Below are 17,401 nucleotides of genomic sequence, written 5' to 3' on the forward strand. Positions count from 1 at the left end.
CTCCCCCACTCCAGTAATGCTGGGCATCATCCAAACCTCAGCGGTTTGCATCTTTATTTCCATGGCAGTGGCAGCATTCCCTTTACTGGAGCTGCAGGGATGCAGCTGGGCACAGACCAGGGATGCATGGGGTTGGCACAACCTGCGATGAGCCCGGCTGCACGCTTGGCATCCTCTCGATGCTCTCACCTGGCTCCAGCGCTGCACTTCTCCCCCCCCCTGCACCACCCCATATCCTCACCCGCAGGACAGGGGAAGCCGCCTGGAGCGTGCAGCCGGAGATCACCGGTGCCACGGCGCCGGCGTCACCACATGTGCTGATAGGGAAAGGCCACCTCCACGCAGAGCACCACCAGCGCCTCGGAGCAGTTGTGCCGCTGCCCAGCCAGGAGCCTGCCCTCGCCCAGCGCAGCGGCCAGGCCCTGCCCGGTGCCGGAGCTGCGCCAGCCCTGGCAATCCCGCTTGCGGGCTTGGCTGCCCCGCGGCGTGGATCCGTGCCAGGCCAGCGGCCGGGGCCTGCGGATGGGGATGGGGGTGAGAAGGGCTGGGGGGACCCCCTCCAGGTCTTTGCATCTGTGCAAGCATTGGGAGCAGGGGGACCAGTGCAGACCCCCCCCACCCCAGTGTGGGTGCGTTCATTCAGGGTTACTCTGCTGGTGCCCACCAGACTCACCAGAGAGGATCGGTCAGGACATTGCCCCCATTGAAGGAGTAGATGGGGCCCCGCAGCGCGGCGCTGGTCTGCCCCTCAAAGAGGGAGGTCCAGGACTTGGCCAGGAGCTGCCCCTGTGGGCACAAGCAGTGGCACTGAGCTGGGGGCCAGGGGTTAAGGCGATGCCACGTGTGGGCAACCCTCCGAGCTCCCCATAACACAAGTGCTGAGCACGGCCAGGGTGCAGCAGCCCCGCGGGGGACAGGGGTACCTGCCTTCAGGTTGACGATAGGGAGGTTCCTGTCCGTCCTCTTAACGATGGAGACTAAGTCCTGGGTAGGGGCTGACAGGAACGCCCGGAAAGTGCCGTAGAGCTGAGCCTCCTGGGACTGCCGGTAGCACTGCAGGTCGGCACCGCGGAGCCCGCTCATGTCACCGGTGAGGGGCACGTTCAGCGCGGCCAGGCGGAGCTGGGGGGAAAGCAGGGAGGCTTGGGCATGGCTGGGATTTGAGGTCTCTGCTCTCCCTTCCCAAGAAGCTGTGAGGGGCTGCCTGGGCATGGAAAGGTCCCCTCAGCACCTCTGCCCAGAGCTGGGCACTGCTTACTGATGGGATCCGTGGGGCGATGGTGGTGGGCAGGGTCTGGGGCATCTCTTGTCCCCCTTCCTTCTGGACCTGCAATAACACAGCTCAGGTCAGCCCAGGGACATCCATCCCTCTGCCATGGGTGCAGCCCAACATGACCCCAGGCTCTGCGTGTACGCTGCCCTGCAGATACCCCAACCCCATGGCACAAAGACATGCTGCAGGGCTCACCAGTGAGTCCATTAGGGTCAGCGCAGGCAGTGCCGTGTCAGGACCTTTTGTCTGCACCCGCTTTGCCTCCTGAATGGAAAGGAGAGGACAGTCCCACAGGAGCCTGTCTGCCCCCTGGCCAACAAAGGAGGGCTCTGTCCCCTCGATGGGTACCCACAGCCCTCACCTGGTACCGAGGGGTGGAAGCAGAGGGGTCATCACCAGCAAAGAGGGACTTCGAATCCTCCAGCTGCTCAAAGCAAAGAGCAGAGCCATGGGTTAGGGAGGAACCAGCTCCATCCCAGGGCTCTGCTGCCCCAGTGACAAATCCAGCTGCCAGGGCTGGATCCTGCTCCCCCAACCCTATGAGGGACCCCAAGGGGTGTGCTCGGTACCAGGAGGCGGCTCCAGCCAGTGGGGGTCCGGAGGAAAGCGCTGCTCCCTTCCCGCACGTAGACCAAGCTCCCCTCGGGCACGGCGCTGCCTGACTTCAGCATCAGCTCCTTGGTCCTGAAGACCCACATCTGGCGCTGGGGGATGGAGAGGTTCATGGCTCAGGGGCACGGCCCAGCTGCTGTGCGTGGGGCAGCCGGACAGCTTGGGGGGTGCTCGACTATGGCCATGGTGAGGACCAACCTGGAGATCGACACGGGAGTCCAGAGGCTCCGTCCGAGGGACGTCGGCACCTGAAGAGGGTTGGGGGTTATAAAGCATCCCGGTGCAGGGGCTGGGGTGCTCTCTGCAGGGATGCTGGTACTGGGAGCGGGGTGGGAGAGCCAGCTGCAGCACTGGGGATGCCGGAAAAGGAGTCCAGAGTTGATAAAAGGTGGTTCCAAGGAAGATGGAGCACTGGAAACACCTGAGAAATGGCCTCACCTTCTGTCCAGCCCGCATCCGAGGCTGCCTGCGGAGGCAAGCGGGGCCCGTTACTGCTGCTGGGCACCAGGACACCCTTCCTGGTGCATGGGGAGGGGACGGGGTCTCTCCTGGGGACAGTAAGTCTGTGGCTTACCGGCTGCTTGCAGGGCTGCTGGGCACGGATGGGGTAAACCCTCTGGAAGCAAAGAGAGGTGGGTTTGTGGGGAGCCCCTCGTGCTGCGCGTGCTCACACATGTGTGTGCTCTGGCACAGGCACGTGCACAGCCACTGCTGCACCTTACATTGAGGTAGAGGAGTCCTGGTGCTCCGGGGGGACCAGGGGGCCCGGGGGGGCCGGGGTTCCCAGGGGGACCTCGAAGACCCTGCAGCAGATCAGTGTGGAGGTTGGGCTGGGCTATTTTGGTGCTGCCTTTTGGGGGGGCAGCTATAAGACACCCCATTGCTGTCCCTCATCCTTCCCACTCCCTTCCCCTCCCAGGGCTGAACCCCCCCTGGGCTGGGGCAGCACACAGATAGGAGCCAGACAGTGTCTCTCACATGGGGAATGATTGCTCCGTAAATCTCCGTCTCCTCTTTGCTGCCCTGCAGAAAAAGAGAGAAGATTGAGATGATCTCCATCCTCCCTCTCTCCATCCTCCATCCCTCCAAACCAGCTGGGGCTGTGAGCCCTGGGGACCTGCCAGTGGGGCACACAGAGCCTCCTGGGCACCCCTTGCCATGATCCCCGTGATCCCTGAGGACTCACCGTCTGGTACCCATTGATGGGCACCCAGGAGCCGGCCTGGCTGCCGGTGCTGGGGAAGGGGGGGTGGCCTGGTTTGCACCCATGTTCCCCATAGCAGCACCCCTGGGTGAGACACAGAAAAGGCACGATTATATCCTGTGCTGGGTGACGGGGATGCTGTGTGTGTGCATGGGGGAACTGCATGCTTGCATGGCTGTGCACACATGTGCATTGCAGGTACCACAGGGATAGTGTGACTCTCCAGTCCCCCCTTCCCGTGCCCCAGCCCGTCTGGAGACCCCAGTGATGCCACTGGGTGAGTGAAGGTTGGTGCTGCCCAAGGAGAGGGCAGTGGGGAACGGAGGCAGCTCTTGTGGCTCAGGGGTTCACATTCAGGTTGCAGGGATGGGACCCACCCCCTGCACCAGTGCTCGTGGCTACTAACCCGCTCTCCGGGGTCACCCTTTTCTCCCTGGAAGGAAAGCAGAGAGGTCCCGTTGGTGCCCAGCTCCGGGGGTACAGTCCCAGCCCCCCTGCTCAGCGCTGTGCCTCACTCCACCGGGCAACACCCGCCATGGAACTGTTTGGTTTTGACACCAGCACCGGGGAGCAGCGCGGCCGATGCTGTCCCCATGCCCCTGGTGCCAACACCTCCACCCGCGGTGCCCTGGCTCACCTTGGGGCCTGGTGGTCCGGCTGATCCATGGTGCCCTGCGTGGCGCAGGTCGCACTGGAAGGAGAGGATGTGCCGGGGGTGAGCATGGGGCAGGTCCCCGAGCACCTGCAGCCCCGGGACCTACCCCCTACTCACCCTGTAGTCCCCCGGTGGCCCTGGTGGTCCCATGGGCCCTGGCATGCCCGGGGCACCGGTCTCTCCGGTGCGGCCAGGGTTCCCTGGCATGCCCGGCAGTCCATATTCGCCCTTCTCGCCCTGCCAGCATACATGGGGTAGTGAGTGTGGGGGCTTAGCACCCCAGATCCATAGCAGCAGGGCTGGGGCAGAGCAAGGGGCTCATGGTCCATCCCCATTTCGCTGGCTCTGAGCTCCTGCAGGACCATGGACAGGCTGGGGCTGGGACCCACTTACCTTTAGTCCAGGGGATCCCGGCTCCCCTCGGAGCCCTGGTTTGCCAGGGAGGGATGTAGGTCCTGTGGGGCCGGGGGGGCCTTCGTGCCCAGGCACCCCGGGGGGACCCTGGGGCCCTGGGAGCCCCGGTGCCCCCGGGGATCCATCTGTCCCAGCCAAGCCTGGAGATCCCGGAGGTCCTTCAGCCCCAGGGAAACCAGGGGGTCCCACAGCCCCAGGTGGGCCGGGGGGTCCTGGCTGCCCATCCCGCCCAGGGACCCCTGGGGGGCCTTCGTGGCCTGGGTAGCCTGGGGGTCCGGGCAGCCCTGGGGGACCTGGGGGTCCCGGGTTTCCCACCGGGCTGGATGCTCCCAGATGCTTGTTGGGTTGGAGGGAGAAAGAGAGAGTGGAGTTAGTGAATGGCAGCATCCCATCCCCTATTCCCATCTGCTGCTCCCATCCCCTGGGCTGCCCACAGCCATGCTCCCCATCCCTCCCGGGCATTGACACCACTGTCAGCCCCCCCGCCCTGGAATCAGCCTACCCGAGCACTCACCTCGTTCTCGGATCCCTTGGGAAGGGCGGCGGGTGCAGGCTGGCTCCTGGCTCCCCAGGTGCCTGGGGGTCCCGGGGGTCCCGGAGGACCTGGGGGACCCCGGGGTCCCTGGTGACCCGGCTGCCCTGGGCTGCCCGACTTCCCTCTCTCCCCAGAGAGCCCTGGCTGGCCTCTCTCCCCCGGGGATCCTCGGTCGCCTTTCTCTCCCTGTTTGGAAAAGATAGAGCCTGGCTCCGGCTCCTGGTGCTCTCCTCCATCAGTGCCCATCGCGGGGACCTGCTGCCCCTTGCCAGGGACCACCCGCTCTGTCCCCCACCCAGACCCCGAGGCAAGAGTCCAAATACGAGTGGAAAACTGTGCACGGCCAAAAGAGCCTCAGGATTCCTCCCGGTGTGTCCCTATGGGTCCCTGTGCCCCCGTGTGTCCCTATGGATCTCTGTGCCCCCGTGTGTCCCTATGGATCTCTGTGCCCCCGTGTGTCCCTATGGATCTCTGTGCCCCTGTGTGTCCCTATGGGTCCCTGTGCCCCCGTGTGTCCCCGGGGAGGATCACCGCACCTTGGGGCCGGGGGGGCCGGGAGGGCCGGGGCGCACGGGGCAGACGCAGCCGGAGCCGTTGTGCATCTGGAGAGGGAGAGCGCGGTGAGGTGCGGGCTGGGAGCCCGGCTGCAGGCTGCGGGGTGGGTGCCCTGAGCCCCGCTTACCTGCACAGCTGGATCCACCTCTGGGGCTGGGGGCACCCGCCGGGGCAGCCCCTTTGCTGTTGTCTGTGTGGAGGAGACAAGGGGCTGAGTCCTGAGACCCCTGGGCACCGGCCCCATCCCCTGCAGCACCGTCCCCATCCTGCCCTGCCAGCCCACATCCCCCAGAGCCCCCCACCCGGGGGCACATCCCGGGCTGTCATTGGCAGCCCCCCTGGGGCTCAGGGCCCTCCACCACCTTGATCTGCAGGAACTCCTCTTCCTCTGCGCTCCCCTCGAAGATCTCCGGGGCGACTGTGGGTCGCTGCTGCGGGGATGGATGGACAGGGAGTGCTCAGTGTGGGGCTTGGGGGCATGAAGGACCCCTCCACAGCCGTGGCTGCCTGGGGAGCGGGTGGGGGCTCAGCACATCTCTGCTGTGGGGCTCGGCCATGTGTGGGGACACCGGGAGCTGCCACAGCTCCTTCCCATGGGATAGAGGAGGCTGAGCCACGGCCGGAGCAGGGCGCGTTGCCCTGCCTGGGCTGTGTGTGCTGCAGGGCACGGATAAGGGGAAGGACAGGGCAAGGAGCCCTGCAGCGGCTGGGGGGGGTCGGGAGAGCTGGAGAAGCTGGGGGGAGGACGGACTCCCTGTCCGGGGAAAGGCACCTGGCCTCGTGTGCGTGGTGGGGCATGGCCCAGACCCTTCCCCGCGCCCCTGGCGAGGGGGTCCCGACGTCTGGGGGCTGTTGCCAGCGGGGGTTTGCTCAGCAGCATCTTCCTAGTGGGCTCCACGGCATCTCTGTCTGCAGGAGCAAAGGGGTGATGGGGTGGGAAGTGGTGGGGCAGCCACAGCAGCCCCGGACCCCAGCACCCCACACCTCACCCTCCAGCCTTATGCCAGAGGTTCCCTTGTTTGCTGGGGTGCAGGAGCCAGGGATGCAGGGAAGCCATGCCCTGTCCCTCCATACCTACCTTCCTCCCCATCCAGGATGGGCGCTGTAGGGCTGGTGCCTGGGTCCGGGGTGGTGTCGTCCAAGCCCAGGGGATAAAACCACTGGGCCGTGGCAGAGGGCAGGCGTCCGGCCAGCACCCAGAGGATGCAGAGCACGGGGAGTAGGTGCTGGGGGCTGCCGGACCCCATGCCGCTGCCTCGGGGCCGGGCTGCCCAGGCTGGGGGTCCTGGGCTCATCCCGCTCGCCTGTGCTGTCTGCTCCCGACACCCGCAGTTATCACGGCGCCCCCCCCGCGGCCCGACACGCCCCTTGCCCGCCCCGGCACCCGCACCTACGGGCCGCATCCGGAGGGGGCTCAGCACCAACATGGCCGGGTCACTGTCCAAGAGTGAGAGGGGGCAGCCGGGAACCACGGGGAAGGGAGCCAGGGCCGGGAGGAGCTGATGGAACCAAGGCGAGGGCGGGCTGGGGAGGAGATGCTGCCTGGAAATGGGGAGTAAAACCAGCGAGGAGGGGGCTGGCTGAGAGCAAGGGGCATTGACCGTGGCGAGCAGTCGGGTGCTCTACAGGGACTGCTGGTGCTGGTGCCAGGAGGGGACTCGGGACTCAGGGGATTTGGGGGTCAGTGGGGCTGAGCCTTGGGGACAGGGGGGTTGTGGATGTCCTGCAGCATACGTGATACCTGTGCCCTGTGGTGTGTGCAGTCATCGTGTCCACAGTGGGTGCAAAGAGCCCTGTGTGTTGGTGGCTCCATCAGGGCCACCTCATCTGGGGGTATTCAGCCCTCTCTGACTCCCAGACCCCCTTCTGCCACTGCCTTGTGCTAACCTGCAGCCTCTCCCCAGGCTCCAGACCATGCTGGGGCAAGTGGCAGGGAGGTAGCAGCCAGGCTGGGCCCCAGCAGCCTTGGGGACCCCAAAGAGCCACTGAGGCAGGGAAGCTGTGCTGGGAGCTCCAAGACCAGGGACAGGGGGAGCTGGGTTGCACCAAGCACCATGCACTGAGCTCTGTGCACTGGGCATCAACCACCGGGCACTCTCCTTGGCTGCAGGGCTGTGAACAGGGAGGGGGGCAGCATGGCTGTGGGTGCCCCAGCTCAGCCCCCCTCTCTTTGGCAGGATGGTGCTGGGGACCTGGAGGAGCACAGCGAGAGCATCCCTGTCTCCTGCACACGCTGCAGACACAACAGTCTCCGCAGCGGGCGCTCGGCGCTGCCAAGGCCTGATAAAGTGCCGCGGGGCTGGGCGCATGTTTGGGTTTGGTCCCTGCTTGGACACTGTGTCAAGGCTGGTGTCTCTGCTCCGAGTCATGGCCACTGCAGCAGTGCCAGGCAGGACAGGGGCTCCGGAGTGGCACCCGGTGCTGATGCCTTGCAGGGCCCCTGTGGCAGATGGGAGAGGAAAACTGGGGCTGGGAGGCTTAGGGGACACAGACCCTGCCTGCCTGTGTCCTGCTGGTACACTTGGTGCTTCCCGACTCATCTGCACAGGAGAGAGATGGTCCTGGGAGCTCTTGCAGCCAGTGCCACCAGTGCTGGCACTCCAGCCTCAAGATACCAGCTTGAGCACTGGATGAGATGAGTTCAGGGTTCTCAGCCTGAGCCCTAATCCTCTCATCCCACTCACTACACCGAGCCCCACACCAGGGGCCTGCAGCAAGACCCAGTGTCTGGGTATTTAATGACTGTTAATCACCATGTACGTGGTGCAGGGCACAGTCACAAGCCCCAGCAAACCTGCTATTCAGCCAGGTCTTTGGTGGGATGTGGTTGTTCCCTGCTCGTTGTGCTTGCCCTACAGCTGGGCTGGGCTGGTTCCCTTGTCCCAGACGGTGAAGGCCATCTTCCTGACAGGATGCACCATCTCCCCACTGTTGCTGTTGGTGGGGATGGCTGGGGTGGTTGTGGTCATTTCATTACTTTGTGTGGCACAGGGTGGCGTTTTTGCTGGCATTGTCCAGGGCCAGTGTGGTGACACGGCCAGCACCCAAGTGCTGCTGAGCCAGTGTGTCCCTGAGTCTGCAGGACAAAGCTCCCTGCAGTGCTCAGCTCCTCATCCCATGGCATGAGTTCAGCAAGTCTCTGCTTTACCCTTGCTCGCAGCTCATCCTGTCCCTAGGGTGGGGAGGAGGGCTCTCTGTGTCCTTGCACCCCCGCAGCGAGCTGGGCGTGCTGGGGACAGCTTGTGCAAAGCCTGCGTGGGTGCCACGGCCATTCACAGAGGGCAGCGAGGCTGCGCTTGTACCGGAGCTCATCCCACCCGCAGAACCCCGCTACCGCACCCAGGCGGGTCCCCCCGGGCAGGGCGCTGCGGGTACCGGCGGGGCCGGCCCGCGGGGAGGGATTCCGGCTCCCTCCCGGTTTTCCCGAATAGCCGCTAGGTGCCGGCAGCTTTCAACTTATCCCGGGGCCGTGCGGGGCGCGGGGAGCCGCCGGGTGCGGGGCCGGGTGCGGGGGGAGCCGGCGGGGCCTCCCCGGGGCGTTCCGGGCAGATGGAGCTGAGCCGTCCCCAGAGCGATGCCGCTGCCGCCGGGACCCCCGTGCCCGCGGCCCGGAGCCCACCCCGGGCTGCCCCATGCGGGAGGTCTTGGCCGCAGCCCCCGAGAAGCAGCTTCGTGTGGTGTCCGCGTCCCCCCTCCCAGTTCACCCCCGCTGCTCTCGGGCCAGGGCGGGTTTCGGGGCTGCTGGAGGGGGCGGCGGGTGGGCGGCGGGGAAGGGGGGCGCAGGGCCGGGGGTCTCCGCGCTGCGCGGAGCCGGAGCTGTCCCGCCGGCGGTGCCGGTGCTGCCGCCGCCCTCCCCGGTGCTGCCGCCGCCGTCGGCTGGGATCGGTTCTCCCCGGTGGCTTCCCGGTGTCAGCGAGGGCGGCCCCGCCGGTGGCCCCGGTGCCGGCGGCGGGAGGTGTGGCCAGGGGCCGCATAAAGCCTCCGCCGCCAGCCGAGCGCCGCCAGCCGCGGGCCGGAGCGCGGGCGCGGGGCCGCCATGCGCGGGGCCGCCGGGTGCCCGCTACCGCCGGTGCCACCGGTGCTACCGGTGCTGCTGCTGCTGGCGGCGGCGGCGGCGGGGCTGGGCGGCGGCGAGGAGGCGATCCAGTGCCCGCCGTGCTCCGAGGAGCGGCTGGCGCGCTGCAAGGCACCGCAGGGCTGCGCGGAGCTGGTGCGGGAGCCGGGCTGCGGGTGCTGCGCGACCTGCGCCCTCGGCCGCGGCACCGCCTGCGGGGTCTACACCGCCCGCTGCGGCGCCGGGCTGCGCTGCTACCCCCCCCGCGGCGTGCCGCGGCCCCTGCACACCCTCATGCACGGCCAGGGCATCTGCACCGACCTGGCCGACGTCGAGGCCATCCAGGAGAGCCTGCAGCCCCCAGGTAAGGCCGGCCCCGGGGCGAGGGGTGGGTGCCGGGGGGGGGTCCCTGCCCCTCGCATGCCTGGTGGCAGCCCCCAGGCAACCCCTGTGTGCCCCAGGCCGCGCTCCACTCACTTGGCAAGAGTTGGGGCCATGGTGCCGGGGGGCTCAGCAGGGACCCTGTGGCAGGATGGGATGGGGCAGCCTTGGCATGGGCATACAGGGAGCGTCTCCCAGTGGTGCTGAGCTCCATGAGGTCCCACAGCTGGGTACCAGTGGGTCATGTCTGTGCCATCCTTACCCAGCATGAGCGCAGCCGTGCCATGGCCTCTGAGGGAGCAAGGTGCTTCCCAGGGACCTGTCACCCGCTGTGCCCTGGCTGCAGCGTGCCCCTGGACATCAGGGCAGCACCCGTGGTCCCTGGGACAGGTCCCAGCTGTCTGGGAGGCTCCTGCTGCACGGTGACCCTTTCCCAGGGATGTTGTCCACAGCTCTGCCGGGAGGAAACAGGAAAGAGGCTTCAGGGCACCTGCTTCCCTCCCAGGCAGGTCAGGCTGTGCTCTGCCGGGGCTTTGCTGAGGGCTGTGTCCTTCCCACAGCCGGACAGGGCAGTGGGATGGAGGCAGGGCCAGGGCAAAGAAGCTGCCTCTGCGTGTCTGCCCCAGGACCCTCCTGCTGGTGATCGTGGGCTGGTGATCCTGTGGCTGGGAGCAGGTCACGCTGTGGCTTTTTAGTGGGAATGGAGCTGCTCCTGCAGGCTGAGTGTGGAGACCAGGCCCATGGAGCTGGTCCGTTAGTGGCTCTGGATACTGCCACATCCCCATTTGCCCATGCTGTGAGCTGTGCTCAGGACCACGTCCTCTGGAGCTAGGGAGCAGCATCCTGCCACGGGATAGTCCATGGGCTATTCTGGCCCCGTGTGCCCATGTGGGGTCACCCAGAGCTCCCCAAGGGGCAGAGGGGGCTGGAGTGGTGTCTGTCCCTGTCCACCTTGATGGCCAGATCCCAGCTCCATTCCCTCCTCGTGTAGCTGTTCCATGGGTGCTCTGCTGGTGTCCCACAGTGAGGAATGCCCTTTGTGGATGGGCCCCTCCAGCTGCCCCTCTCCAGAGACATCCCCACGAGTGCTCGGCATGGGGTCCGCTGCGGAGACCCCCTGCCCTGCCTGTCTGTCCTCATCCCACATCCTGCAGGAGCTGTCTGGGCTGCCTGGCCCGGGGCTGCGTGGGGCTGCCAAGGCCTGTTGGTTTTGGCTGTGCCCCCGGTAACGCAGCATTTTTTCCCAGAGCCTTTAGGAAACAGACTTGCAGATTTTTCCCTTCCTTCCCGCCGTGTTTTGGCCTTGCTGGGCACGGGTGGGTGGCCGTGGGAGCCGGGCTGGCCCGCTGGGCTCCGTGCCTGCCTGCAGCATCGCAGGTGGCAGGATCGGGGAGCACCTTCCCCTGGGACACCCCACAACACGTTGCTCGGTGCAGCCCTGGTGGGAAGATCCCAATGGGATGTCTGAGCCGTGGCTCCCTGTCCCGCTCCTGCAGCCTGGAGCAAGTGGGAATGTGGGGCTGGGGACTGTGAGCTATAACCCACCATAACCCTGCCTGGCACAGTGAGGGCATCCCAGCATCCGATGGGTCTCCTCTGGGTAAGGAGAAAGGGATTAATTGCCTGTTCAGGGGCAGGGGCATAGGGAGTGGGTGCCCCCGGGGCTGAGCGGGTGCCGGGGAGCAGAGGCTGCAGCAGGAGGGTGGCTGGGAAGCGGTTAACATGCAGCTCGTACAGTCAACACTTTGTCTGGGGGCTCAGCCCAGGGGGGCTCTGCATTCCAGGGAAGAGGCTGGGATGGAGGGGGCTGGGCTTGGAGCCGTGGAGCACCATCGCCAGGAAAGAGCCTCTCTGCTCACCCAGGACCTGCAGCACCGTGGGATGGGGCTTCCTAGGAGCTGAGGATGCTGGTGGCTGCTCTCCTGACACGAGACCTTCACCCGTGGCTGTTGTGCAGGACCCTGGTCTCTGCTTCCCACTCTCAGCCCTGCCAGCTCCAGGTTGGCTCCCGGAGCATCCCGCTGGTCTGGCCAACCCCAGGAGGTTCCAGCCGTGGGTTTTTGGCACAGCCTGTGGGTGCCTGGGGGAGGTGATGGCTGAAGCCGCGTGTGGCAGCCGGGAAGAGGTGAGGACGTTTTCCCCAGCACACATGACAAGTGATTTAATGCTGGTTAAATAATTATGTCTGGGAAGAACTGACCCCATGGGAGCTGCATGCGTCCAATGCGGTTGCTGGAAGCAGTGTCTGGACCGGACCCTATTCCCTTCCCATGTGCAGTGACTAGGAGGGACAGTGGTAGCTGTGCCCAGCTGAATGGCACAGGGATGGTGAGGACGGGCTGGGTTCATCATGGTGGCCGCGGTGCATTCATCTGTCCCTTTCTGCCCTGGCAGGGGGCCCTGTCCCATCTGTCAGCTGGGATGGTGTCTGGCCTTTGCCCATGCTTGGGTTTTTCCAGGCTGGGAGCTGCTCCCAGCAAGGCTCTGGTCCCTACCAGGAATCATCCGCATCCCGGTATCCCGACCTTACCTCCGTTGGACTCTGGGCACCGAGCCGGGAGGTGCAGATGTGTTTGGCCATGTTTGAGCACAGCAGGGGCTCAGCACCATGTTCCTGTGGGATGAGGATGGGCTTGGCTTCCCAGGAGCATCCCTGGCCAAGGGGCACCCCTGTGCCTGGCTCCCTGCCCTCCACCGGGGCCAGCTCTCACCAGGACAAGCACAGAATTCCCTGTGCCGGTGCCTGCCAACCCCGGAGCCCCGGCAGGCAGGAGAGCCAACGCCGCTGGTCCCTGCCAGGGCCACCCACCGGCCGCATCAGCCCTGCCAGATGGGGAAGAGGAGGGTGCCGGGACCCTGCGGCTTGTGCTGGCCATGGACACATGGACGTGTCCCTTCTGGCTCCCTCTGGTCCTTTGCCCCTGGGCTGGTGGACTGGGGGAGCAGGGCTGGAGCTGTGGGACCCTCACACTGTTCCTCTGCCACGGACACACTGCCCCGGGCTCTTCCCCCATGGGAACCATGTGGTGGAGCCGGAGCCCTTCCCAGCTCCCTTGGAATCACAAGCTCCACATGTGACCGACCTCATCTGCAGCTCCCGTTAATTGAAGTTGATGCTGAATGACCCGTTTGTGTCTCCCATCCACAGCTCGAGCAGAAGGCCGGGCAGAAACCCTCCTCCTGCCAGGGCAGGGCGGCCAGCACGGGCAGCATCGGTTCCCATCCCGTTGTGCTTTTTCCATGTCCTTTTGTGAGCAGTTCCCTCATCCAGCCGGTGCAGGAGGATTGCCAAGGGCACCTCAAGCTGCTGCCTGTCTGAGAGTGGGTGAGAAAATCACCCCGAGGATTGCAGGGATCCTGGAGGGATCCTGGAGGGATCTGTGTGCAGGTCGGGGACCATGGGCACAGAGCTCTGTCCCCAGAGCCGAGTGCAGGACCAGGAGGCTCCTTCCTGCCCGGAGGCGCTGACGCTTCATGTGACCTTAGGAGAATGTTATTGGCATCTGGTTTTATTTAAGCTGAGGGATGTGATGCTCTGAAAGCAGTTGGCTTTCGGGGGGAGGAGAGGGGTCGGTCCATGCCAGGGCTGGCTGAGGGCTTCCCCCAGGCAGTGCTTCCCAGTGCCTTTCCATGGCGCGGTGGTGGTGCCAGGACTTCGGCTTGGTGGTGCCAAAGCTCCCAGCTGGCTCTTTCCTCTGTGTATCCCCGAGGAGGTGCAGGGGGAGGCCGGGGAGGGAAGGAGCTCTGCTGCCAGCGCCCGCTTTGCGCCGCGGTCCCGTGGTTGGTGCCACCGGGGCTGGCATCGCTCTGCGCCGGGTGCTGGAGGCTTTGGGTTTGTGTTCCAAATTTCAAGGGCATGAGGCATTTCCTGGAAAAGAAGAAAAAAAAAAACCAAAAAAAAAAAAAGAAAAAGGACAAATTAAACGAAAAGCAAACAACACGAATTGAAGGAGAAAGCTTCGATCCAGGCTTCGCTGTGAACTTTAACCAGGCTGCTGGGAGCTGGTCCAGGAGCCTTGCACTGCAGGGGAGCTGATGGGAGACCAGGGCTTGGATCCCATGGGGATGTGGCAGGCAGGAGGCTGTGGCTCTGACCCTGCTGCCTGCCTGTGGGAAGGGCTGGTGCTGGGCATCACGCCAGCAGCCTCCATCCCTGGTGCTGTGGGGCCCTGGGTGCTTCCCCCCGTGCTGCACCATGACCGCCTCCCGCCTGGTTTGGGAAGGTTTTTCCCGTTGCTGGCTGCGGTATTGATTAATACAAGCCAAATCCTGGGATAAGCTCAGGCAGGAAAGGGCCCTGGCTGCTTTCCTCTTGCAGCCCAGCCGGGTTGGGAGTCAGAACGCTGCCTGACGTGGCTCTGAGCGCAGGCAGGACCCAGCTGCCCAGCGTGTCCCTGTCCTGCAGAGCATTAATGGGCCCCAAGCTGGAGTGACCAGCAGCTTCTTAAGAAACAAAGTGGCCCCGGGAGCTGGGTCTCATGACACCTCCTCCAGCTGCCAACATCTGGGATCGCAGTTTGGCTGCGCTCCTGGCACAGGCGAGGATGCCAAGCGCCGCCTTTCGGGATCGGCCCTTTGGGAGATTAACTTTCCTATTCCAGGAATTCCTGCTTTCATGTCTTTGCGGGGGCTGTGCCCTGCGGCAGAGCACGGCTCCGGTCCCAGCCGCGGCGCCCGGTGCTGCCCCACGCCTGGCGGGTGCTCGGCACCGTCCTGGTGCAGCCCCAGTGCCCCCGTTCCTGCTGCAGCTCCTCAGAGGCAGCTTTTTGGGGGCATCAGGATGCTCTTGGGGCTCCCTGGCCATGCACCCCATGGTTCACCTTTCAGCCCTGTGGATGCAGTGCACGTGTCTGGCCAGGGCACAGCCAGACCCTCGTGCTCCGCTGTCACTGGAACAACTGCCCATGCTTTTGCTGCATGCGTTTGCAACCCTACAATAACAGACACATGGCAATAAGCCTGCGAATCATGGCTAATGTGTTGTCAAAACTCCCAGGAGCCTTTCCCAGCACTGCAGTGCTCAGCCCAGCGGTAGGAGGGGACCCAGGGCTGGGGGTGATGCCCATGGGGATCAGGGTTTCAACGCAGGGCTGAGCCCCCTCTTGTCTGTGTCCTTGCAGAGAAGGAGGAGATCGACCACCCCAACAACAGCTTCAGCCCCTGCAGCATCCACGACCGCAAGTGCCTGCAGAAGCAGCAGGCGAAGCGGGTCAACAACGGCAACAAGATGCGCAACAGCGGGAGCCCGTACCACCGCGAGGAGACACGGCCCATAGTGAGCACCGGGCTGGGGAGGGCAGGATGGGTGCTGAGCAGCCCTGGGCTGTGCTGCAGAGTCAGGGTGTTGGGGTTCGGGGCTGGAGGCATCTATCATATACCCCCCCACACCGTTCCTGCAGGCACAGGGCTCGTGCCAGAGCGAGCTGCACCGGGCGCTGGAGCGGCTGGCCGCCTCGCAGACCCGCACGCACGAGGACCTCTACGTCATCCCCATCCCCAACTGCGACCGCAACGGCAACTTCCACCCCAAGCAGGTAGGGCAGGGTCACATCCCTCATGGCGGTGCCACTTGTGTGGCTTGGGCAGGCTGGGAGCAGGACACAGCCGATGGGGGCAGGAGCCACCGGTGGGAATCACCCTTCAGGGTGGGATAGGGGTGGCAAAGCCCCCCATGAGAGCTCCCGGTTACCCCAGCCATGGGAATGGGGCTGTGGGGGGCCAGGCTGGGCACCCCTCCATGAACCTGTCCCCTCAGTGTCACCCGGCGCTGGACGGGCAGCGGGGCAAGTGCTGGTGCGTGGACCGCAAGACCGGGGTGAAGCTGCCGGGCTTCCTGGAGCTGAAGGGGGACTTGGACTGTCACCAGCTGGCAGACAGCATGTGAGCGCGACCGGGACACGCAGGAGAGGAAGAGAGGGGACACGACTGTCGAGCAGCTCCTGTGTGCCGGGGGACCCTGCCACGCAGCCCGGCTCTCTGCGGCGCTCTGCGCCCCAGCACGGGGCACGGCACCACGACCTGCGCCATGACCACGAGCTGCCAGTGCCGAGGGCTCCCCGGCACACCTCCATCCTGCACGGACACTCGCTGGGACTGATGCTGCACTGGGGCTGGTGTCACCGCAGCATCCTCCTGCCCCTTGATGCTGCTCCCACCCCATGGTAACCCTCTGGTTTTCGTCCTGGCCCCCCTGTGCAGTGGTGTGGCCGTGGACACTCCAGTGGCTGCATCGGCAGCATCACCCCCTGCCCACGGTGCACTGTGTCCACACTGGACCTCTGCATGGGGCAGCAGCAGAAGTGCCTCATCCTGCCCCCCCTGGCAGCAGGCATGGGCTGGAGGTGCCCAAAGAGACCCGACCCCCCCCCACTGCCACTGCCTGCCTGGAGCCCTCCCTGCCCGCACCTCACTCAGTGTGCGTGCACCATGGGCACCGCAGCCACACAGAGCAATAAGAAACCTTCCCCCTCCCCACTGCAGCCCCCCCAGCTCCACAGCCCAGGTCCTGCCTGCCCCATGGCCCAGCCCCATCCCTGCACAGGGACAAAGCCAGTGGCCACAACATTTTCCTCCCATTCATCCCTCCATCCATCCATCCATCCATCCATCCACTCACCCAACCACCCATCCACCCATCCATGCATCCATCCATCCACCCACCCACCCACTCACCCAACCACCCATCCACCCATCCATGCATCCATCCATCCACCCACCCCCTCCATCTGTCCACCCCTCCATCCATCCACCCCTCCATCCATCCCTCCATCCATCCATCCATCCATCCATCCATCCACCCACCCACCCACTCACCCAACCACCCATCCACCCATCCATGCATCCATCCATCCACCCACCCCCTCCATCTGTCCACCCCTCCATCCATCCACCCCTCCATCCATCCCTCCATCCATCCATCCATCCATCCATCCATCCATCCATCCATCCATCCATCCACCCATCCACCCACCCACCCATCCATCCATCCATCCATCCACCCACCCACCCACCCATCCACCCACCCACCCACCCACCCACCCATCCATCCATCCATCCATCCATCCATCCATCCATCCATCCATCCATCCATCCATCCATCCACCCACCCACCCATCCATCCACCCACCCACCCACCCATCCATCCATCCATCCATCCATCCATCCATCCATCCATCCATCCATCCCATCCCCATGCCCAGTCCCCATGGGTGAGGGGGGTCATGCACCCCCAGGTATGTCTTCTTCCAACTTGGCCAACATGACAAAACCAGGATGAATTTCTGGCGCATCCCAGTGATGGGATCTTCAGGTTTCGCCAGCACCAAGTTCTCAGCTGGGAAATTGTCACCACTTTTGTAATGATTTTTTTCCTTAATTCCCTTTTTTTTTTTGTATTATTTTTTAAGCTGGGCTGGAAGTTTTCACCTGAATGGCTTTAGGTGAGGAGTGTCCTTGCTGGCTGCCATGGCGGGTACCAAAGATGGAGGGGATTTTGCTGACCACCCCCCTCCCAGACCCTCAGTGGGAGGTTTTGGTTTTCCGTGTGGATTCTCCCTGGTGGGTGCCAAGGCCCCGATGGGAAGGAAATGTTTCAGTTTTAGTGAAACACCCTGTGCCTCCCAGCAGCTGCCCGGCACAGCACGGCACAGCATGGCACAGCATGGCACAGCACAGCATGGCACAGCAGCTCCCAGCACCAGCGAGGATGTCCCCACGTG

The 17,401-nt window shown here is 64.8% G+C and overlaps 2 protein-coding genes across 2 annotated transcripts; one reads left to right on the forward strand and one right to left on the reverse strand.

Moving 5' to 3' along the window:
• Window positions 1–90: 90 nt before the first annotated feature.
• Window positions 91–6,569, reverse strand: LOC133281734 (collagen alpha-1(I) chain-like). Its single transcript, XM_061477530.1, has 23 exons — window positions 6,327–6,569; window positions 6,021–6,157; window positions 5,611–5,679; window positions 5,376–5,438; window positions 5,230–5,295; window positions 4,673–4,879; window positions 4,138–4,584; window positions 3,862–3,981; window positions 3,727–3,780; window positions 3,496–3,522; window positions 3,072–3,173; window positions 2,864–2,908; window positions 2,608–2,688; window positions 2,460–2,501; window positions 2,324–2,351; window positions 2,084–2,133; window positions 1,843–1,977; window positions 1,635–1,697; window positions 1,469–1,537; window positions 1,259–1,327; window positions 928–1,122; window positions 674–786; window positions 91–516 (listed from the first exon to the last, which is right to left on the reverse strand). Exons 1-23 carry the CDS (start codon window positions 6,541–6,543, stop codon window positions 306–308), a joined length of 2,610 nt encoding a protein of 869 aa, XP_061333514.1. The 5' UTR covers window positions 6,544–6,569; the 3' UTR covers window positions 91–305.
• A 2,675-nt stretch (window positions 6,570–9,244) lies between these two features.
• IGFBP4 (insulin like growth factor binding protein 4) lies at window positions 9,245–16,339 on the forward strand. The gene is made up of 4 exons (XM_061477500.1): window positions 9,245–9,666; window positions 14,804–14,958; window positions 15,083–15,217; window positions 15,439–16,339. The coding sequence occupies exons 1-4, from the start codon at window positions 9,285–9,287 to the stop codon at window positions 15,565–15,567; spliced, it is 801 nt and encodes a 266-aa protein (XP_061333484.1). The 5' UTR covers window positions 9,245–9,284; the 3' UTR covers window positions 15,568–16,339.
• The last annotated feature ends 1,062 nt before the right edge of the window (window positions 16,340–17,401 follow it).

The sequence above is a fragment of the Pezoporus flaviventris genome, unplaced genomic scaffold (assembly GCF_033815535.1).
Source record: "Pezoporus flaviventris isolate CSIRO_AGI_PZ_B2104156 unplaced genomic scaffold, CSIRO_AGI_Pfla_v1 ptg000107l, whole genome shotgun sequence".
NCBI classification, from domain to species: Eukaryota; Metazoa; Chordata; class Aves; order Psittaciformes; family Psittacidae; genus Pezoporus; species Pezoporus flaviventris.